Source organism: Nomia melanderi, chromosome 7 (genome assembly GCF_051020985.1).
Source record: "Nomia melanderi isolate GNS246 chromosome 7, iyNomMela1, whole genome shotgun sequence".
Taxonomy (NCBI): domain Eukaryota; kingdom Metazoa; phylum Arthropoda; class Insecta; order Hymenoptera; family Halictidae; genus Nomia; species Nomia melanderi.
The window spans coordinates 630,428-655,483 of record NC_135005.1 but is presented as its reverse complement, the minus strand read 5'-3'; the positions used below and the strand labels follow the sequence as shown (position 1 = coordinate 655,483).

At 37.2% G+C, this 25,056-nt stretch overlaps 1 protein-coding gene across 3 annotated transcripts in view; it reads left to right on the top strand.

Annotated features, from left to right (window-relative positions):
* LOC116424242 (discoidin domain-containing receptor 2) overlaps positions 1-25,056 on the top strand; it is a 281,595-nt gene that overhangs the window by 245,059 nt on the left and 11,480 nt on the right. For all 3 annotated transcript variants that reach the window (XM_031970366.2, XM_031970370.2, XM_031970369.2), the window contains 2 exons: positions 9,446-9,646; positions 10,477-10,569. In XM_031970366.2, the coding sequence (XP_031826226.1) occupies positions 9,446-9,646; positions 10,477-10,569 (294 nt within the window). The remainder of the gene's footprint in view (positions 1-9,445; positions 9,647-10,476; positions 10,570-25,056) is intronic.

Below are 25,056 nucleotides of genomic sequence, written 5' to 3'. Positions count from 1 at the left end.
ACACGGTCCCCCGCGGCACGCCGCGGTTGTTTATAGGGGAAACCCCACGGCGGTGAAACGTCCAGATATACCGGCGAAGACGATCGTTCTCGCGGCTATCAAGCTAGACATCAGAAAAAGGCCAGTTCGATTCCACGAATGGAATAGATTTGCATACAATGACCGGGGAGATAGGGTATCGAGAGTTCGGTGGGCTACGTGGCGACGCGAGGAGGAACCGGGCTAGGATTCTGGGAGAAAAAGGGGGGCAGGCAGCGAATGTATGGCGAACGAATCTGGCGAAGCAGATGACAAAGCTTCCATCCGACGAAAATCGACGACGCCTATCGGATACCGTAACAGTTCGGCCTTTGTGAGCGACGAACTCTACTCTCGCGGAGTTTCCATCGGCGCGAATGAGTTATCTGGATGTCCGATGAACGGGACCGGAAGGATGATTCGGTTTCGGAGACTTTTAAGCTCTCACAGTTTGTAATTAATTCCGGGGATATCGTTCCCCTCCTTCCACGTTCCGAACGATGGAGCTCGTTTGTTCCGGAAATGGGTTTCGTTTCTTCTATCTTTTAAGCCGGGCGCATCCTGCGTATTCTTATGATTTTACGTGAGCGGCCATCGTAATTCTAGGATTTAACGACGAAACGTAATTCTTGGATTTCCGTGCGTGGAATTTGGAAACTCCAAGATATTAGACGATATTGTATTTGTTACTAGGTTCTTAACAGAGATTCTAACGAGAGATAAAGAATCTTATTGCCAATATTTTCTGTTGTATCTTTTTCTATTCACTCTGTTCGGTTCCATTTGATCGTTTTACATTTCCCGCAAAAATGGTTTTGTCATTTGAGGGATGATGGTTATGTATATTAGTTAATATATTAACTAATAATGACATTATTATTTAATGCGTGACTGTCATTTATATAACGTACCAAACTCTGATTGAAATATTCGATCAATACAAGAATATTTGCAAACGTATTAATTTAAAATTATACATTTAATTTGAAACAAACTTGTAATAATATGTTTTAAAACTCAACATTCATCCTGCTGATTTGCGCGATTGGATTCAAAATGGATTATAAGGTAACGGAAACTGCTTTAATAATGAATAAAGTAAGTTTTTAATTAAAATGTACTGTTTCAAAATAAGCATTTTAAAATTGCATTACATCGTATTTAAAAATTTTCACATTTCGCGTAAATTGAATATCAATAGTTCTGAATGGACGCAATGATCTATTTAGAAAAGCGTCAAGAAATATCAGAAGCAACAAGCAAGCCTCCACAAATATATATTTATTTGACGTCCATAATGCCAAAAACTTACGATCAATATGGTGGCGCGCAATGCTCCCAAACGGATAAAATCTGGCCAGAATCTCTAAACACATTTCAGTCGAATCAAAAGTCTATACTCGGGATTTTTTAGGTCGCTGATTACATATCTAAACTTAATATTTAAAAAAAATTATTAATAATTAATATCAACAATTTTATTGAAAATTAATATTTACAAATTCATTACACTAATTAAAAAGTATAGGGTATAATATAATACAAAACTAGATATTTTATATAGAAGGAAAATTAAAATATTACAATTAATTGTAAAAATTTTCATCATCTAAATAGCAGCTATTATTTACAAATACTCTAAGATAAAAGTACAAACTATAAGCCTGAACAAGAATTTTTGCTAGATATGGCGGGATACACAAACTGTACTTTACATATTTAATATCTATGTATTACGTTCAAGCTCTTATTTCTTGTACTACATTTTGCAATTACAAAACATTTCTCTTAACTATCTTAAGTAATTTTCCATTTATAACATTCTACTTACTTCCACGAATGGCACCGATTTTATAGAATTCAATTTGATACATTTTTTCAAAAGTTATTCAATTCATACTTCATTTTATGAAATTGCACTTAAACACACGACAACTGCGTGACCAATGACAGCGATTTTTAAAGTCCGGAAATTTTGTAAGTGGAAGTGATTAAGTCCCTATCTTTCCGTATCCTCATAGAGATACCAGACGATTTTCGAGGTTTTACCTAGGTTTTAGCGATTTTGGGTCACTGTGCGACGCACACTATTTCCTCTAATGGAAGAAAATCAGAAAACTGAAATTTATGAATCACAAATTTTTCTATGCTAAAATATCGTAAAAAGGCCATAGAATTTAATTCTGCCCTTAATTTTTACAGATTTTGCAAATTTTTTATAAAAAAAGACGTTGAAAGTTCACTGTAATTTTCGACGCAAATTTTCAAACATGTGCCACTTGATAAATATTTGTCTGTTTAATCCGATTTTTACAAGTTATGTATATCTTTTAAACGCATGAAAAAAATTAAAAGATTTTTTGCAACATTAACAATTCGAATCAGTATCTTATTTTCAATGCTTATATACTTTGATTAGAGTGTTTAAAAAAATACCACAAGGTACCTGCGTGAATTTGTGCATATGAATTCGGGGGACTTTAAAGTTTGTAATCGTGTTAAATTTATTTACATATATTTCCACAAACTGAGAGAAGGCTGAAATTACTGTTTACGCGTTTACTGTTAAACTTTTAGCGTAATCTATTAAGTCCTTACATATGTGTAGGTATATAATTCAATTATTTGTTGTATATAATAACTTCTATGATAAGTAGGAGAAAAATTTTGAATTTGAATTTCGAATTTTCACATTAAAACCTCTACATATATACATATATGTAAGATGTTCACGACTATTTTTCAGGTGTTTCCATTAAACTATTAACAAAAGTTGGTCAATAATTAGCTAACGATAATTTACAGTAATATAAACTAGTAAAAATTTGTCTATTTAATAAAAAAAGAAGATTATCACAATCTTACATTTTAATGAAAGTGTGTATTTTTTTATTATAACCGATGCAATTTCTATTCTTTATAAGACAGTATTAGGGTATTTACGTAGAAAATCAATTAGTTTAGAAGTTATGACTTTTTTCCCGAACAGCCATATACTCGAAACACTGTACGGCGCCCGGTTCGAATTCAGCACTGGTTCTCAGAGGCCTCGTAACGCTCGTGACCCGGTGGATTTCGAAAGCCTCTCTCCCCGTTGCGTTTCCAAAAGGTACGCGTGCACGATTTATCACGTGAAGCGATCGTTTCTGTTAATGCACTCCCTCCGCCGCGCTTTATCGTGATTCCTGTGAATATCGGCGTTCCTAGTGGCGTGGCTCACGCACCGTCATAAATAAAAACCGAAACGATCCCATCCGTGGCGTTTCCACGGTTCCTCGGCGTTTACTCACGCAACAAGTCCCCCGCCGCGAGGATGACTTATCGCGCCCCTATCGTGATCAGAGTTTGCTCCATTTCCTCGCATCCTTTTCCATCCCCGATGCCATCTTTGCACTATCAGGGGCAAAGACACGACTGTTTGACTTCCGCCCAGCAGTTCCGCTTCCGAGGAACGCTTATGGAACGATGTTGACAGTTTTTTGCATTCGTGCACTTCCGTCTGTAAATCGTCAGACATTTTATCACTAAATATCACTAAATATAGCATAAGATTCAATCGATTTCATGAAATAATATGTACTGTAACATTAAACATAATCATTTTTATTTAAATTAAATATTAAAATCCAAAGTAACATTTCTATATTTTTCAACTTTACGTTAGTGTTATTACATTTTAATTGTAATTATGAGCTTATTACAGGTGTGTGTTAAACACAAATTAAGTGTAAGGTCGCATTATGTATCATATCATATTCACGTATAATATAACAATTAAATAATTTAAATAATCGGATAATACTGCTTTGTGTTTTCGTAACAATGTTACACATATAAACGGGTTAGAAAATTCATTGAACTCCTCTTGAAATCTGTATCTTTCCTCATTTTAACCAAATTATACTTTTAGAAATACATATACTCCGCAACAAAATGATAGAACACCCCCAGATTTTTGTGTTTTATAAATTTAATACAATATACAAGAATTTTATATGCACTAACGCAAAGAATATCCTTTCTTCAGCAACTTATGAAAAAGTCAGCTTTTGTTTATCTTTTCTTTCAATTTTTTCGGTTTATGTGAAAAACATGTACGACAAAATTATAGGAAAGGTTTAGTAATTCATATGAAAACTTTAATAGATTACAAAAATCTTATCTTAATCTTTAACTAATAATGTGTCCAATTTCCCTACTTTTCAGTCATTTCTAACGTATGTTTAGGTAAAGATTTATACAAAAATTTTATACAGTTTTTGGATATTATTCTCCGTTCTTGCTCTATCGCTATTTTTAACTTTATATATATATAAATATAAACCTCAAATATATATAAGTATATATATATATATATATTCTGTGATAATTCTCTCCAAACATTTTCTATTGTATTTAGCTCCGGAGATTTTGACGGCCATTGTAAAACATTTATGTTATTTTTTCAAAAATAATCTTTAACGATTCCTGCTGTATAGACAGCTGCATTGTCCTGTTGAAAAATTCATTTTTCACCAGCAATGCGGACAGCATGCGTTTCAATTGCTTCATGTATAAATTTTATATAGGTGGCACTGTTCATTTTTTTATCGATAAACCTTATGTTGGTGTTACCACCATATCCAATTCTTGCCCATAACATAATGTTTCCACCTGCATGTCGCCTTACTTTAACAGCCTAATTTTTTCTCAGATCGTGAAAGTAATAAAACCAGCCATCCAACCCATTCAAATTAAGTCTCTTTTCATCAGTGAAAATGACATTTCGCCATTTTTTCCTCCATCCGATGTGTTCACGAGCGAAGTTCATTTTATCCTCTACATGCAGCGGTGTTAACAGCGGCTTACCTTCCAATTTTTTTTTCAATGCGTTTCGCTTTATTAAGTATTGGTTGTACGCTTCTTACATTTCTATTTACACCAGCTCCTTTTGTAATTTGTCACGATATTAGTCTTGAATTGGAAGCAATTCTTAGAATGTCTCGGATTTCTCGAGCAGTAACAGCACTCGGTTTTCCTGTACTCTTTAATTCTTCGCAATTGTCACCTTTTTGAAGGAAATTCATCATCACATTTCTGTACCGATGTATAATTTTTGTAATTTTGGGCCCACTCAACTGTTCTTTCTTTAAGTTTAAAATGATTCTCTTTTCTGTTTCATTCAACTGTTTCCCGTGACCCATTTTACGATTAATACTAGACTTAAAATTCCAATTGACTCTAAACAAACACTACATAAACACATAAACTAATCACGCACAAGTCTTACTACTTCAATGTTCGTCTATTAACTATCGTAAATTTGTCGTTATCATACTTTGAAACCTAGTGTTCTATCATTTTGTCGCGGAGTGTACAATTTATTATAGATGTGCCTAAGCAGTAAAGAATTTAACACAAGTATTTTATAAACGAATCGATAATTTATAAACGAATGAGGATTTTCTATTTTTTCTGTAGAATTTAGTCTTCTAAAGAGCTATAGGAATTTAATCTGGACTGTTTTTGAACACCTTGTATAGTCTTTCAATGAGTTCTGCCGTTGCAACAACGTGTCTTTTATCGATCAGTGGTTCGAATCGTTGGAGCCGGTTTAGATAAGGAACATATTACACGTAATCAGGCCCGATATTATCGGCCGCATGCCTCGTTTTGCAAAAATAATTCTGACTAGCGATCCAACTATTGCTCCCCGACTTTCTACATGAAAACCTGCACACAATGTTTCGTTCCTTGATTCCGAACTAATACGATCTGGTTCGTTACATTTGCCTGTCCAGCCTCGTGGAATTTCTACAAAATTTTTTATTTTGTTCATATTTCGTCCGCTTTCAGAAAACGAATTTAATTTTAATAACGAAATGATTCACAATGGCAAAAATTTTGCAGCCTCTGCGCATGATTATAGGGCTGGTTCTGTTAGCGCGGCGAAACAATGGGGAAACTTTTCCATTCGGTTAATTAGAGTTTTGGAAATACGGTTTTAATTGAATTGCGCAGTCCCCGTCTAGCGCGAGCCGAGTTCTATTTTGTTCGTCAATATCAAGTACGGTTGATGAGACAAACGTTTAAATAATCTAAATAATTGCATTGCACTCGGTTTGGTCTTTGCGGAATCTTGCGTTTCTCGGCATCTTATTTCGTGGACATGAATATTCATTAAAAATATTAATTGCATCGCTCGCATTCAGCGTAACGAAGGTCAATAAAAATATAATTGAAAAGTGTAAACAGTTATTAATGACGTCGTCTGTAATTCAAGAAGGGTCCAGAATATGATAATAATCGATGAGTCACTAGTACAAATTGAAATACAAATAAAAAGATTCGATATGTCGATGAATGATGGATTATAAAAACAATTATTGTCCAAAAAAGAATTAAACAAGTAAAAAATGTCGTTCGACGTATCTTAAAACACAAAATTGCAGAATAATCAAATGTGTAGATAAAATAACGAAAATTGTTCATACATTCTTTGTATTTTAACTGAATCTTCAATAAACAAGCTGAATTGCTTGTTGCCTCTCTACTTACACGCCTATACCATTTTTAGTTGTTTAATTTCATTTAAACACCATTAGTATTCTAGAAATGTTACACCATAAGGAAATTAGGAGAAAGATCGAATGACTCAAGCCGCAGTACTAAAGAAGCTACTTGTAACATGGATCACCTTATGATAGGGCGGTATGTACACTACTAAAACGACTGTAGCTCGGAAACAAGATCAGATAGGACAGATGTCTGTTTAAACCTCTTCTTGTATTTTAGTCGTTAAATCCTCCAGCTCGCGTATTCTGATACTCTACATACTTTGTTACCATTCTGCTCAAACACCTGTACCATTTTCAGTTTTTTAATTCATCCACATCCTTTTGATATTGTAAAAATAGTGTGCGGGGACGTATTGAAGTTCCGTTGACTTTAATAAAACGAAATATATATACCGAAAACTACATAAATAAAAGAATATTAACAGAAAATTCGAAGTATCGGGGTAGTATCGTTGTCGCTATCGCTCATACACATTCCGCGCCTTATCTCCCCTCTCTCCTCCCTCTCTCTCGCACTCTTTTTGTCTTTTGCGTCCATACCTCGGATTCGTGCAATCATGGGAATACTGGCTGTTATGATAACAATTCTAAAGGCCGCAGCTTTTCAATTTCTTTGTTCCTGTTTTCGGTCTGATCCGGTCATTGATCCCCACAGTATTGTAATTCAAAAGTTTTATACCCTAAAAGAATGAAAAACAAATTAAATATTGCACACCTAATGCAAATCACTTGGCGCTAGAACGACACAACATCCACGAAGACGATTGCAATTCAGAAACAGGATGAGTAACATTTCGAAATCCTGCGCAATAACAACATTAAGAAAGAAAACTCAAATACTCAAAGACTCTCGACGTAAAAAACATCTTACACTAAAACGATACATATCCACGAAAACGATTGTAACTCAGAAACAGGAGCAATAACATTCTGAAATACTACACTGGAAGAGAATTTCCGCAAGAATGAAACGTTCGAAGCCGGTACAGTAGAGAAATCCCATGTAACACTAACATCACGTTGCGCTAGGGCGCGAAACAAAATGATTTGCATATGGTTAGACGGCGTGAAGGCCGTTGCACACTGTAAGAAAATTTCCGCAAGAATGAAATGTTCGAAGCCGATACAGTAGAGAAATCCCATGTAACACTAACATCACGTTGCGCTAGGGCGCGAAACAAAATGATTTGCATACGGTTAGACGGCGTGAAGGCCGTTGCACCGCCCACGCGGTTCGAAGACGCCGCGGGACGACGGTACGCACCAGAATTCGCAGTTTATGGGGAATCGATAGACCCCGAGCCCGTAGTTTTGTTAACGGCCGCATTAAGCTATCACGCGAGAGTGCCATTACCGAGTCGATCGTAAGTAAGCCCGAAGTAACGATGCTGCGTGGAAACGCGCGACCGTTGCCGTACGCGTAGCTCGGCTCTTGGAAAACGGCGCGGAGTTTCCTTCACGTGGAAGGTATCCACGCCGCGGCTCCGACTAATCGAATCGCCCCCAGTCGTTTACCTTGCGCCGGCATGCAAACGAGATGCCGGAACTTCGCGCGAAAATCTTACGGTTATTTTGCGAAACGGACACCGTTCGACCGAGCCAATAGTCCATTTCCTTTAACAATCCCCTCTAGTTTTCTCGCGGCGATGCCAGCCCCGGGTACCGTGTACCCACGGTACTCCCGTGTTCGGACTTTGTCGTTTGGAAAGTCCGTGGAATGAAAATTTGGCGAAATTCATGGATACGCGGTATTATAACTTCGCTGCTTAAAGGGGAAGGGAATGGAACGACTTGATGGCTTATCCGGGATTGCTCGTTCATAAGAGCCCTATTTTTGGTACTTGGGTGTGGAATATAACGACTGCGCGCTAGAACTTTGTTCATATGTGTAATATTTGTTATAACAGAGGGTAACTTGTGGAACTGTTAGCCGCTGCTACGCCCTGGAACGTTGAGAATTATTGAGAACGTTCGGAGAAATAGTTCCAGTTAGTATAGTAATACAATCTGAATTTATTATGTTTTTTTATGTACAACACGTCTACGATAATTTTACCCTTCTCGACCTGTTAACTGTAGGATTTAGTTTGAAAAATCTCTCGTTTTGCGCACAGTAAAATTGAAAACTTAAGTGTGCACTCGTCAAACGCAGGACGAATGCGCCTAGGGAATATTGTAATGAATATTTTAATGAAAGACCACAGCAAAGCAAAGAAGCATTACATGTTTATCTGAAATCGTTAAGAATTCATCGTTGAAAGAATTATTATCATTTCAAGCTTTAAAATGACATGTATACTCGTCAAATGCAATTAACTGGTTAAGAAGTAATTTACAGAAACTAGAATTAAAGAAAAAATTGTATTCTCTATTAAGGGTTTCGTTAGAGTCAGAATAAATTCAACGAATCATTAACCGTTTGAGTACGAAGGAGTATCATCGCGCTTCTCTCGTGTTGTTTCAGCAATACGAACAACACGCTGTTCGTTGACGGGTATAATTTTTGCAAAACACACTTGCATTAAGTAATAGAAAATGTTTACAGTTATAAAGTTGCGATTTTAAAAGCGACACTTACTTGTGACAAGTGTATGTGTATGTATATAACTATGTAAAATTTTCTTTTGCATTTTTGATACATATCAAAGAAAATCGTACCGCACTCAAGCTGTTAAAATTTACCTAACGTTGAATCATAGTATTTTGTCGAAAATCCAATATACTGTAGACGTATTCTTTATAACAAAGAATATCTTTGAAATTTTTAATAAGTTTATTTTTATAAATCTTTGGAAATGTCCAAACCGAATGAAAACAGGAAATAAGTATTACACGTACATTTAGTATTATTTTATTATGTACTTGTTTAGGTTGGATTTTCAACGAGATGTTAGGATTTTGGCCGCCCTAGAGGATCGAAATATAGCTAGAGTCCTTGGCGCCTGCTGCCGCGAGGAACCATACTGTGTGGTAATGGAGTACTTGGAGCATGGAGATCTCTGCCAATTCCTTAAAACGCATATCACTGCCGAAGATGCTCATTCTATGCCAATCGGTGTCAAAACTCTCAGGTAAGCAATTCCACACAAATTACAGTCTTCAATATTATAATTTACGACCCCATTTCAGAGGGGCCGTTAAAATTATATTAACACATACATAGAACAGTATATTTATGATAATTTATCAATGTCTTTTTATTTTGTATGTGAATGATATACTTCCGTTCTTGCAATAAAATAACAATACTTACATAACGCTTCGGACTATAACATAAAAAAATTATCGTCCTCTTGAAAAAATATTTATACTACAGAACTATGTAGTTACCGTATGTTTCAAAATGACCCAGTCCAAACTTTTCTTTTGAAATTATATTCATAATACGTAAACTAAAATATAGTTCAGCCGATTCAATAAACACATTTTTATATCTTCTGTAAAGAAAATAAGGAGATGTAAATTTGTTTGCTCGGTAATTCTACTATTAACCTTGTGACAAAAAAGTCTAATTTCGAATATTTCTGTATCGCGATCCCCGATTCCGGTATCAAGGGGTGCAGGAAAATTAATCAGCCGCAAAGAGAATTTCAAAATAGTTCCCTCACGGAGCAACAGCTCCGCCAACGGGGCTCAAGATTTACGATTAGTTTCATCCGCCGTGGCAGGGTGTCGCGTCGAGAAGTTAACACCCAATAAGTTTCTCTCAGACCGGAGTTTGAAGCGTTTATTAATCGTGAGCGACGTAGTCTTCGTGTAGTCACCGGCGTTCCATCGTTTCTGCGACCCCACCCTGTGGTGCTTCTGATCCACCACCCACGTCCCCGCCACCTTCCAAAAACCTGCAAGCATCGCGACTCAACTTTGTTCTCCCTCGACTCACGTCGTTTCCTCGTTTCAGTTTCAACTGTCTCATCTACATGGCGGCTCAGATCGCGTCGGGCATGCGGTACCTGGAGAATCTGAACTTTGTGCACCGGGATCTGGCTACTAGGTGAGTACTAAGGAAGTTTGCGCGAACGTATCAGCCGTGAATCTTGCTCTCCCGCGAGTCTTAGCGACGCAGATCTCCTAATTCAGTGTTTCTCAACCTTATATTCGTCGTGTACGAACCAAATTCATAGGTACAAGTAATACATTCCAGGTATTATTATAATAGTCCATTAAGAATGCGCAACATTCGATACTTAGTTTTTTACCCCTTCATTTTCATTCGTTTCGAAATGAATGAATGCGAAACTTCAACATGTCGAGGAACTGTAAATATGTCGGGTATAGTCATTATCAATAGTCTAAAAAAGAAAATTTATAACTATTTATTACGACTATATACGTATATTTCCAATAGACATTTTTTTGCTGACTGGTGAAATTTGCTCGGTCCATAGACCGATGGTTGGTGAACACTGCTCTAGCTGACGTACGCTTACCCCATCCTCCGCGCGGATGTTTTGTCGGTCTACAGACGACACGTGAATGTTGTTTCGACTTCTTGACTTCAAGTGAAATACGTGAATAAACGTAATGCAGCAAAGACTTGATTATCTCAGCACCGTTTACTTAAGAGCTGGACTGCGCAGACGGTTGAACAGATGAATGATGTTACTTGAGTTCTTCCGTTTAACTAAAGGCCCTTATTCAAGATGAATGGGAAATTAATCGATACACGTTTGCTTTAAGCTTTGTATATTAGTAATCCTGCTGATGGGATAGTAATTTCATGCAACGATTTTTTTTATTAGACTTTAACCTCCTGATTACCAGAAATTCTTTTTTAATTTTCCACGAAAAAGAATGTTGGAAATCATTAGTTGTAATTAACAAGAGTTCAACAAAGTAATAAAAAATAATAGTTTTCTGAAGAATCTAAATTTTCTTTATGTCATATATTTATAACAAGAGTTATATAACGTTTGTGTAATATTGTCAATACTTCTTACGTTATATATTCATGACGCGGCCATTCAGGAAGTTAAAGCTAACTTAAAGGAGAGGGTCAAAGTATAATAAGCACCTTGCGAAATACTACTTCTTTGAATATTCTAACAGTATATAATTTCATATACCTTACATTGTTTTAATGATATTTAACTGAATTTCTGATATTCTCTCGGATTCAAGATAATTAGAAAAATTACAATTTTCAAATAATGTATCGTTTGATTTTAATTAAGAACATAGCATTAGACTTTCTGTTTTTTCGAATGGTATGTGTTTTTCGTCCAACAATTAGTATGAAAATTTGCGAGAAAAATGTTTTATTCTTCCCGTATATTAAAAAAGTGGCAATTAGTTTTTTTATAAAATCATTGACATGAATTATCTTTTTTCTATATTAGATCATAGTAATATGAGAATATACAGGAAATTAAATTTAATAGTTTCTGATAGGTTAATTAATTGACGGAATCGAACAAAATTATTTGATTTAGCTTGCCAATTACACTTTATATTTAACTCAACCAAAATACTATTTACTCTGGAGGATTTGAAGCTTTTATTTCATTAAAGAGTGACATTAAATAACGTTTTAAAAGACATAAATATCTGTTTCCGATAATCGTCGGAAATATGAAATATCATCGAGTTTTTTATTCGGAATGCTTCTTCATATTTCATATTGCTCGACGTTCCAATTTATTTTTATATTATTGATTTTGTAACTTCAAACGTTAATTAATTGAAATGCTAGCAACGGTAAGCTGAAATACGGAAACTAAATTGTGTTGATACAGTAAGCACGAAAAAAAAGAGAATACTTCTGAATTATTTTTTTCTACACTATTATATCGCGGATACCGGAAGTCGAAGGATAAAGTTTGGCTACGCTCAGCGCACGACGGTCTTTGGAAAGTTCTAAACATCCATTAAAACGAGACGAAACTCCGGCATTGAGCCTCCTCTGTTGTACGCTTACGTTGAAATTAAATTATGGCTTTCCCAGGGAGCATTTCCATAAGCCCCAAAACAAACGAAGCCGGAAACCCACATGGGAAATCAACGATTCGTTAGTGATCCGTCGAGTGGAAAACAGCAAGAACGCCGGCTTATTTTCGTGAAAAATAACGATTAAATGCAAACCTCGCAGTCATTGTTGACCAGTCCGTCAATGGTGAACATTCCCGCGGTTTATTGACTGCATAAATTATTTCGTGTCTTCGTCGAGGAAATCTGTTCGAATTATTGCCTGCAATTCGTTCGGAAAACTTTCGGCTTGAGTATTTTCTCCATACCACAATCAGAATAGTATAGCTGGAACGAACACGCTTACCGGCCGAAAATAGGATCCTTACATCGATAGCAATCAATTTTCCATGGAAGCATTTGGTGTTTTCTTCGATTTACTCTCGTTATTATTGATTCTACTAGACATTGTTTTTCCCGGTAGTATCTTCACTGTGATTAAAAATTATTCATATGATAGAAAAATAATGTTAATTGAAAAACTATCAGGATAACAGTACTGAAACAGTATTGGATACCTTTAATAACCATGCGTGTTCAAAAGTCTGTTTTTATATAAATTGGACTATTTTGACGATTACATATCGACTGCGGCGTAATCCACTTGTAATCCACTGAGTTTCATTAATTAAAAACAATCCTAAATGTAGTTACTTATTGGAAAAATCTATCGATTCACAGCGCAATCGCATTATATCGAGAGGCAATAAATCATTTGTGTGAATTTATATCACTTTTCCAATTTAGTAGATCAAACAACTTTCTTTAATTTTATATAGTAAACAATTTAATTATTAACGATTATGCATAGTGATATGAAGATAATAACATAAAATTCTTAGGAATGTTAATATTAATATTCACAAACTTTATATTATCAAATTGATTCCGATGATTTTTACGGAAGGTTTGCAACGCATCTTCGTATTTTCACGAAAAAAGAAAGATTGAAAAATGAGAAACGAGTAGTTTAACCCGGTATTGTCTGGCGGAACCATGAACTTCGGCGTCGTATACGTAAGGCGTGCAATATTCAGGATCGGGAACCCTTGACTTTTGCAGACAAAAGCTTATAGCCGGTATGCAACGAATCCCATCCACGTTCCTGTTATTGAAATGCAATGGCCATCCCATCGAATCGATGGGGAAGTATGGATGCACATATGTGCATATGCGCTCTACATACATATTCACGCTAACCGCGGCGCTCTTACAACACGTGGAACCTAGTTTCCGGTTGACCAGTGTCTCTCAAACGACCGCTCGTAAATCTTAATAGAATACCAGGATGCGCTTCCTGTGCGCTCCCGGCGCGGTATTATTACGACGCTGCACGTGCCTCGAAATGCCCGTGGAACGATTTAAGTCGACGATTGTACAACGACAATCCACGCCGTCGGCCAGAACGATGAAACCACCTGACTTATTGTTACCTTTTACGAAGAACGCCCGTAATAAGATTAAATCTTTCAACAGTAGATTATATCCATTTCGTTAAATGACCATTTAATGGTCCCCCTGGACCGACTGAAATAATATTCCCCTGTGTTACAACAGCGGTTCGAATTTCGTCTGCCTTTCTTACTAAATTTCATAAGAAAATTAAGTCAGCTTCCAATTTAAATTTTATTTTCGCTCTCTGTAATCTCCTTTCTCGATTAAGGGAAATATGTTCTTTAATTACTCGATATTTTTTCCATTTACGACTCGGATGGATTAATTTGTGTAGAGTCACTGTTCTCTTAGTGATTTGATTGTGTTTAATTGCAATATGATCAAATGTATGTTTGATGATGTTCGGTAATAATTGAGTCGAAATTATTCGAGGTTCGTTGTGTTTAATTTTAATTTTAATTGTGACTACTTCATAGTTTCAAAATGCAAGGACATTAATAAATGTATCATTAACTTTACTAAATATATGTAACATTTGTATGTTTCATCTCGGCATAACAATAATAGTTATGTAGTACCAATTTTTAATCAATAATTTCTAATAGCAGCATGTATAATATACTAGATATAAAATGACATTTTGAAATTTCAATTTGATTCTAAAATAATATTACATTAATAAAATGATAATTAGAATATTTGCACCACACCTAATTATCTTTATTTTAAGACTGCAGCAAAAATATACAAAATGTATCCAGCTAGAAAATTAACACTTCAAAATTAATACTTATGAATTTCATATCGCACATATCGGATCTATTTATAATAATTTATGCTCATTAGAATAATTAAAAAATTGACCATGATTATATCGCAATACAATTGTATCATTAATATAATCAACGGTAAAATTAATTTTGCCATTATAATTTTATTATCATTTGAATGTTTAAAAGTATTCCAAATACTCACCAAGTATCCCTGTGAACGATTTTGATGTATCCGATGAAATAGTACGGCATCGGCAGTTCAAAATGGTGGCACGCAAACGGATACCGCGGTCGAGGCACGTTCGATTTTCGAGAATTTCACGAGTCGTTGGGGAATGCCGCAAAAATATTTAACCGGCTTTTACCGGTCCGATTTCCGATTCGAGCAATCCGTTGTAACCGGAGATCGCCGAAAACGCGGTAAATCCATTTGCAAAGGAGTCAGAATTTCATCGGTGGACCCGGAATTTAATCAAAATGTAATGGCGGCGATAAACGCTCAACTCGATGATAGGCGTCAGCGTGACGAACTGACAATTTCACCGTGAAACATATGGCTCTGTGGGAATTTCACTGCGGCGCGTAAATTCTTCGTGACTTTGAGAGTCAGAAGAGGAACGCGAACATGCACGAGTATGCGTACACGATTACTTTTGTCACTTGTTTCATCCATTCCGTGTGTACAGAGTGAGCCACATAAATCGACTCACTTGAATATCTTCGGAACTGTTGACGATACAGAGACAGGTGTTGGGCAAAGGTTTGGTGGTTTCAAGGGGCAATAACGTGAATTATATAAGATGATTCTCATATAAGTAGGAGAAATTTTTCTAACGCTGGACTCTAGCGCTTACTAAAACACCCGAAACTTGGGGGGAAAATTTTCTCTCAGGAAAGATTGGATAGAATGACATAAAAAATATTCTGACATTAATGGACCTGAGAATTGTACGGATTAGCAGAGAAAATAGTCATTTATCGTGCACGATGAAAACGCATTTTGTTACATATAACCATTTGAAAAGTATTATACATCTCAAGTTTTTGCGGTTAATATATTTATAAAATGATTTTCATATACTTTGATAAATGCTTGTTTAAGGTTCGTTTCACTGAACCATATATATGCAATAATTTTGCAATAATCTGAATTATTTTTCGCTTATGTCCCCTAAATCCAAACAGACCTATGTCTTATATTTCTGGATAGTAGTACGTTACATGAAAAGATATACCTGCTATATGTTATGACACTAAAAAACAAAAAGCGGATAGGAGGAAAAAATGTAATAAGACTGGTAAAATATAAAAAAAATGAAAAGAAATATAATGAAACAAGGTAAAGTAACTGTTTGCCAATTTGCTACTGAAGAAACTACATCTGTGGTTTTGTGTGACTATTTAGATAATTGTATTTACGAGAAAAGTCAACTATGTATTTTAAACTGTTCGATGATAGTGATCAGTTTTTGTTTTGTGAAGATTATAAATGTAAATTTATTGAACATCTTTTATAATAAATATGTTGATTTCTTAAGTTTCCTGGTTTCTATGAATTTAAACATAAGTAAAATTATAATATAATTATTTTTATGTGAATTATCTGAAGCAAATATTATGTTTTTGTATTCCGAATCGATAGACACCATTTAAGTATCTACATCATATCGATGGATATTTTTTTACACTCGTCTCTTTTTTACGCGATAAATTATAACACTATTTACGCGATAGTTTTTATGCACGATCTTAATTTAGTAACACCACATAAAAGATACTTTTGTTTTCTAAAAAGGCATTATTATTATTTTTTTATTTAAGCTATGTGGAATAAATATGTATGTCTATGATTTATAGCAGCTTTTCTTTCCAATACTTTGTTTTCTTTTGTTCAATTTTCATTCACGTAAAACGAATCCACGCGGAACGGATTTTCGCATAAATCGAGTCTGGTGTATTACGGTAGTAATACGTACGGTAGGAAGTCTACGTTTACCTCTCGAAGTATTAACATGTATCTAGGATACGGCTATGTGGGAATCGTAATAATTCGCGTGTTAAACAAATATAGAAAAACAGTTTATTACAATTAAATGATTACTAATTGTAAGATAATTTTAGTGAAGGGAAAGTCGAACGCTGAAAGGGTCCCCTGGTCAAACTGTGCCCTTCCCAAGGTATTCTTCCTATAACCTCTAAGCGAGGAACATCAAATTAAAAGAAGTAATATTTAAACCAAGTTTGTAAAACCAACTCTTCTGTCATACTGCCATACTACCCTACCGCTCAACTTCCACGCACTTTTAACGGTCACCCCCAATCAGTTTTTCTTTCTTCCGCATGCATCCCTTCTCACTTGCACCCTATCCCTTGCATCTATAGCTAGCACTTACTCGGTCAACTATACATATTTCAAATCACGTCATTCTCTGAGTCCAGTTGCTCGGTCCTAAACATACTTTCATTCCGTATCTTTATCCACTCAAGATTACACCCTGTCTTCAGTCACGCTTTCCTCAAACATATCAGCGCTAGCTCCTCGCAACATGACACCAGTCACACGCCCAACCAGTCAATTCATGTCTTAAGAACTAAACAATAACGTTATGTCTCGGCCGATCGACGGACCCCTGAATTGGGGGTGGTCGTTGCCCGCGTCGCAGCGTGTTTCCATTCCTACATGTATTTATGAATCGTCCTATGTAATCAGTAGGGTTTATTCTACATAACAAAAAGAAAAAGCACGAAACTAATATTCTACATTCGAGATCTTCCTTTTAAGTAGACATCTGATTTGCATATTTTTCAAGTACCTGTACTTTACTTACTACGGACGGATCGTATGTATACAAATTCAATATTTTCAAAAAACGAGACATTAGGAAAAAAAATTTGATTCCACATTTATTCTTATTTTTATATGAAGATTAAGACTCCTTCGATTATAACATTCGTATTCAATCGAGCCAGCCAAGTGCATAGGTACATTTCACAAATTTCTAACTTTAATTGTCTTGAATGTAAAGTCTCAAATGAAAAAGCTTTCATTCTACAGTTTTAATTTATTTTTGCACGTAGAACTAAACATTGATAGATCATACAACGTATTATGTAAAATACTTTGTACTTTAACACTACCAACATGCAGTAATTATCTAACTTATATTTATTTCGTTATTCTAATTTTATTTTTCGAAGAACGAACATTCATAGTTCAGTGAGCACTTTTCCCCTACTTTCACACCTAATATATACAATCGTTTAACAATAGATTTACAGAACTCGTTAATTTAACAGATATCAGATTTTATGCCTAAAGTTACATTGACCTTAAGTAATATAATAATGTAAATACACTCTTTTTAGAAAACTGTAAATTAGTATCCATAAACTAAGCATTTCATCATGCATTGATTCATACAAAGATACAATCTTGAACTTTCTCTAACTCAAAGGAATAAAATGATAAAAATCTCCAGCACAACATAAGTGCGAAACGTTCACCACCGGGGCCGGTCGACAAAAATCTGTCGCGTTCAAACTGTATCGAATAAAGTCGAATCGTCGAGTAAGAACTAGCAATGTGTGAGCGAGGGTGGATGGCGGGTCCGCAACCCCGGACTTTCATCGTAACGCCCGCCAGCCAATTTCTCCCAGCACCTTATTTTATTCGCCGGCGCGGGGCCGCGCGCCGTATAAAGTCATTCTCGGGACCGGACCGAGTGGAAAAGAGGAAAGAATCGATTGCTGATCAAACGGTAATGCAATTCAATTGGCCTCGTCGAAGAAAGAACGGAGTCGGGGGGTGAAAACTAGAGAATAAGGGTATAAGGGCCGGAGTTTCACGGATCCGTGTGCACGCGCGTGTACATTCCCTGCCGTCCGTAATAGTCGAGAATGGCGAAGGGATAGAGAAGGGAGGGGGTGCGTGTGATCGCGAATAAAAGTATATTGGCACGCGTACGTGTGGGTGAAACACTTAACGGCTGCAAAGAGAAGACGATGAAGGTACTAGAAAGGACCCGGCAGAGGTGCAGGCTGACGGTTCGATGCGGTCGAATGCGATAGCGGTGATGCCGGGCCGCTTGTGGTGGTGTTACCAGAAACAGTGATAGTGGTCGCACACGCCGCAAGAACCAGCAGAGAGTGAGAGAGACTGTGGAGAGCTGCGAGGACTCGATGTAAGTACTCCATCCCAGAGTACGCGCCGGGCCTGCCTTTGTTCCGACTTCGATTACAAATGTAGAGAATGGCTTTCCTTGCCCGTTCTACCTCCGCCTCCTCCCGACAATCCTCGCTGCCGCCCTTTCTTCTTTTCCACTCGTCCTTTTCTTTCTTAGATCGTTCACCCCGGGTACCACCTCTCTCCCTGTTCCTCACGACAAATGCTACCCCGCACTTACCTTTCGATCTAACATCGAAGCATCGCGGGGTCGAAGGCCCGATCACACGTGACCGCTCCAACGACGAAGCCCCTAACGCGGCTTCTAACGGTAGAGTATCATCGAAGGCACACTTGATCGCACTCACAATCGATAATACCTATAAGAGAGACACTCTTCTCGGTTGTCAGGGGAAATGACGGGAAAGTGGATACTTTCTTCGGGGCGATGTCGCCTGTTCGCGGAGGGGATGGAATTCTTTCGCGTAGTACGGTTTCGGCTTCAGAATTTGGTGGATGATGGAAATTCGGGAAATTGCTGGATGACGTCGCAAGAATTTTTTTAACGTCTAAATGCGTATGCTGTTGTCTTAAGCGTCGTATAGGTCATTGATATACATGACATAGATATACTAATTTTGTGAAAGAAGAGGAAGTTCAGCCGTCGTATGTAACTAAAATAATTGTTTGCGTGGCATATACGGAAAACTGAAAAAAATTGGCTCGACACTTAACGTATTCATTAGGGTAATCTTATTCAAACGCTAGAAGAAATTTTGATATAAAGTTTAATTTGTATTCTAACTCAAAACTTGTATCAGACATATGTAATTGACGTGGCAATCGAAGCATTAACCCTCGGCCGACGACACAATTTGAGAACAGAAAAGTTGACATAGACAAGACTTTCACAAAAATGGAGTGTCGTATAAATTTTATTGCGTAAATTAAAATTAACAAATTAAAAGTAAAATCATTTTATATTCATATATTCACATAAGAATGTATGCAACTGAGAAAGAGTTATTTTATTGAAAAATAAGGAAATAGTTATCTTAATTTATCTTATATCGTGTTCTGTTATCTCCATGCTTTTGTTAAAAATAATCAAAATACAACGAAAAATTGGTTTTAAATATCAAAAATATTTGTTTATTTGTGAGTTGTACTCTGAAGAATAAAGTATAATAGGTAATCAGTATAAAAAGAGATTGAAGATCGTATGTTTTATTTATCCGGACACCCTTCGGCCAGAATTAAAAGTATCAAGTTGCATCAAGTTCCATTCAACGGACTCCGATCCAAACATTACCGCAATACACTCGATTAATTATTCGCAGGGAGATGTTCATTTGCGTTAAGCATACTTCATTGATGAAAGCCGTATTACTCGTCAGAATGACGCACATGTCTGTAAGACACACAAAGGTTCGATGGAATCCGGCGACTGAATATTGCTTATTGCATTAAGGGTTCTGACCCGGTACTTTGGTGGATCAGGTCACCGTCGTAGTTGGCGAACTCGAAGAGCGTGGTACACCAATAACTGTGATCGATAAAGCGCCGCTAATTACCTAGGTTCTGCCTCCAAATTGGAGCTTTGTTCCACCGATGAAATTAATTGACTCCATTCACTCGATAACGCTGGATACTCGAACACCGTTCGGTTGCTCGTTTGTCTCAGCGAGAATTATAGTTCGTCTTTGAAACTAGACGGCAGTCACCTCGTGAGATCAGAATTGTACACTGCTAAGCAGATATTCTGACGATCCTATAGCAAGACGGTCATATAGAGAGTATCTCAAATACACAGGAAATTTTGATTTAACGTGCTGTACATAGCATGAAGCCTTCATAACAAGGTCCCCATAGAAAAAGTAATCTCTCGCCCAGTATTAGGGCACCAACCACTACCCTTACGAGTCCAACCCTGTCACCGGGCACCAGTGCCTGTAATACTAGTTATAACGGTCGAATTGGTGTGACCGATAGAATGGGGTTTTTTAGGCCCTGTCTTCCAGCTTAGGTAGGCTGTTCCTACTGAGGCTTGGTGGAGCCCAAAGTGTCTTAAATACAGTAGGATTTCGAGAAGTCAAAACTCAAAGGAAGGGGAAAATATTCGACTTATAGAGGTTTCAATTCTAGTTTGAAAGTTTTTAAACAAGTTCAACAAGCGAAAGTTATTTTATGATGTACTAAATAATATACTAAATTAAATAGAGTGTGTTTAAGTTGCGAGCGTCTGGATAGATGTATACAAAGTAGCTAGGGATATAAAGTGATTGTAAAACTGAAATCCGCGAAGGAAAAATATAACGGAGAGGTAAACTGGGGAAACAAAAAATTAAAGGTATTATATATCAAAATAAACGGCATATAGGGAACGTGCCGCATATAGAAGTAACGTTAGTTAAGTCACAGTGGGTTACTCATGTGAGCGAAGTGAGAGGCGAGTCAGTGGTCATGGTGGTTTGGTTCCAGACTCGTAGTGCGAAGGGCCGGGTTCGATTTCCGGTGAAGTCGATTTTTCCGAGTAGGTATTTCTCGCATTGCGATGATGGAGCCTCTGACTCCCCTGATCACGGGGAGAATAATTTCCGCAAGTTTCGGGGTAACCCAGAATTTTAAAAAATTATTCTCTCAAGTCGACCATCCCTACCATAGCTCCTATGGCACTCGCCGCCCTACCCCTACAGACGGGACTAGGGTAAAAGGGGATGGCCGGACGCAACGGGAGGGAGCGGGCAGCACATATGTATATATGTATCTGCCGCTTGTGTGACGGAGGACCTGGCGCAGCACATGCTTGATGTGTGCCCCGGCATCATAGCGCTGCGTCAGTGTCATTAGGACGGTGGAGTGTGGCGGCGGGGTTAGATCCGCCGGTCACCACCGAGCGGCGGTGGGGCACCCGCTGTGAAAAGGGAAGGGGCACGAACATCAGCCCCCTCCATATACGCGGCCAAGAACACCTGGCCGCAGGATGCCAGTGGCGCGGGTCTTCGGGCCCACGTACACTACAGCAAAAGAGTACAAGGGAGGATGCAACATCCCCTCCCCGGGAACGGCGCCAGCAAGCCGGCTGGGCTTTGGGGGAGCCGCGGTTGCGTTTGATAAGAGATCCCGTAGCTCCCCCAAATAAGCCTGTGGAAGGTCGCCGATGTAGGGCGATCATAAATTTTTTTGTGAGCCAAGTGGGCCGGGACTCAAAAGTGTAGAGGGGCAAGGAACTTGACCGCACGGTCTACCTCAGCTCGCGGCTCGACTAGTAACAAAGACGTGCCGAAACTAATTCACCTCCTCTTACCCCTCTTCACTTTCAAACTACTGGTCGGCTGAGTTCACGTCAGTAACATACTGTAGTTTAGGTAAGCTAAGGTAGCGATAGGAGAGTGGAAAAAAAAGAAAATAAGGGCAAAGAGATAAGGAAGAAAGGTGAATAATGACATTAGAAAGTATGGAGACAAGTTAAGCATAGAAGGAGACGGTAGAGAAGAAACATAGAAGGCTGAAAATAGACTGGTAGATAACAAAGCGAGAAAAGGGCAACTCTCAATGGTTTTATTAAAGTTAAAGGAAATCCAAAGAAAGAGAAGGGAAAACAGGATAGAAGTAAACAGAGAAATAAAAGAGCTAACAGAAGAATTGAGGAAACGAGAGGCAGAGTGGAAATAGGAGAAAGTAAAGCTACAGGGAAGCATACTAGTCGCCTCTCACGTTACGACCGCGGGCCTTAGTCTTATACGGGCACAGAGGCAAGGAGAGGCGCCCACTCGGGGCACTCGGCCCAATAGTTATGGCGGCTCAGTTTTGGCAGATCTTTGTTACTGGTCGAGCCACGGGACGAAGAAATCAGATGGCCAATAAGAAAGACGTGCCGATACTGAGCCACCACACTAGCAGGCCAAGCACCGCGAATGGACGTCTCCCCTTGCCTCTGTGCCCCTGTAAGCCACAGGCCGGCGGCCGTAACGTGAGAGGCGAATAATAGAAGAAATGCAGCTGGAAACAGAAAGTTTGAAAACAGACATGAAACAAAAGAAGATAATAATGGAAGAAGCACAAAGAACAATTGAATACAGAGAGAAAGAAACAATAAAAAACAATATTATTATAAGAAGCCTCCAATTAAGAATGGAAAACAAAGAAAGAAGTGAACAAATTCATACAGAAAGAGTTAATGTACTCTGCAAAAGTGATAACAGTCAAACAAATAAAGATAAGGAAATTTTAGTTGTACAGACAGGAAGTTTTGAAGAAAGGAGGGACATATTAAGAAACAAAAGTAACTAGAACAAAAAATAATTTATATAGACAAAGATATGACAAAACAAGAAAGGGACATGAAGAGAAGAATAGTAGAAGTTACAAGAAAGCAGAAAGGTCATAGGGAAGTAAACATTAAGTTCCAAAAATTAAACATTCGAGGAGTATTGAAACATTGGAAAGAACTACAAGAATTAGAAAACTCAAACCTAGAGAACACGTATTAAAATATAATGAACAAGAATAATTTGTAGACCTGTTGGTGAGTAAAAATATAAAACCAAAGGAAGGAGAAGAGAAGAACAGAAAAAGGCAATTTATGTTTTGGAACATTGCAGGATTTTAGAAAAAGAATCTGGATTTCTGGAGGTACACAGAAAAATTTGACTTCGTAGGATTAATCGAAACACAGATAGATGAACAAAAATGGAAAAAAACAGAAAACAAGCTACCACAGCAATATAAATGGATATACCCAAATGCAAGAAAAACATAAAGAAGGAGGAGACATGAGTGGAGCGATAATAGGCACAGCAGGAGATATAGAACTGTTGGAGAGGACATAATAGTAGCTAAAGTAAAAATTCAAGACAAAAAGCGGAATATTGTCACTGTATGCTCAAAAGAAATAGGAAAAATAGAAAAACACTGGGACGAAATAATATAAGAGCAAGAAGAGGAGCATCTAATTATGGGAAGAAACTTCAATACAAGACTGGCAGAAGAAAATTGTGCAATTAGCGAAGGAGAAAAAAGAAGAATGATAAAAAACTCTAAAAATATAGAGGGTAAGGGATGGTAAGTACTCAATGGTAACTGAACAGGAGACGAAGAAGAAAACCATACTATATATATATATTATAGGCGTGGCGAGCCGGTTAGTGTGTCGGGTAAATAGCCGACTATTACGGCCGAGCCGGAAAAATTCGGGCGGGCTCTGCCCGAGATCATACGGGAAGCTCGAGACCCACCAATCCACTCGATCCATTCCGATTCTTAACCCGTAATATATATATAATATATATATTATCAAATCATTCAGTAGAAAGAAGTTTGGCAGAAAAAGGAGAAAGACTCTTTGCTTTCTTTGTTGATGTAAAAATGGTTTTGGTGGGATAAATTGAAACAGAATGTGGGATGTATTAAAAAAATTAGGTGTAAGTAGAGGACTCGTGAGGGGGTAAAAGAAATATATAGAGAAAGGGGCAATATTGTAAAAACGAATGAAACGAAATCAGAGGAGTTCTGGACTGAGACAGGGTTATGCAAGGCTCTGCTTTAAGCCCAACACTATTCACATTATACGTCGCAGATTTGGAAGAAACGTTTAGTAAAAATTAGGAAGAAAGTATAGTAGTAAGCAAGGGGAAAATTTGGTCATTAGCATATGTAGATAACCTAATACTGCTGGCTAAATCAACCAGTGAAATGAAGGAAATGAAATCTTTAAATAAATATCTAGACAAGAGGAATTTAACTTTGAACACAGAAAAATCAAACATCGTAGAATTTAAAAAAGGAAGACGACAATAGAGGAAAACAGTTTTATTTAACTTTTAACTTAACTTAAGTTTTACTTTTCAGAAAAATGGCAGGTTCGACAAGCATATCAAACATTTTCTAAAAAAAAACAAATACTGTAATGAAAGAAGTTTAGGGTGTAGGGGAAAGAAAATTTCATGAATGCCTTAAAGGAAGAATGATGCTATTTGACCATTTAGTAGCGAGCGTACTTCCCTATAGGGTGAAGATCCGAGGATGATACAAGCACAAAGGTACAAATAAAATATATTAAATGGACACTTTGTCTGAATAAAACCATGCCAGATTACTTAGTACTAGCGGAAATGAACAGGGACATTCTTAGCATTAGATTTGAAAATAGAGCATTTGAAAAAGTAGGACTAAGTTATAAAGAGTT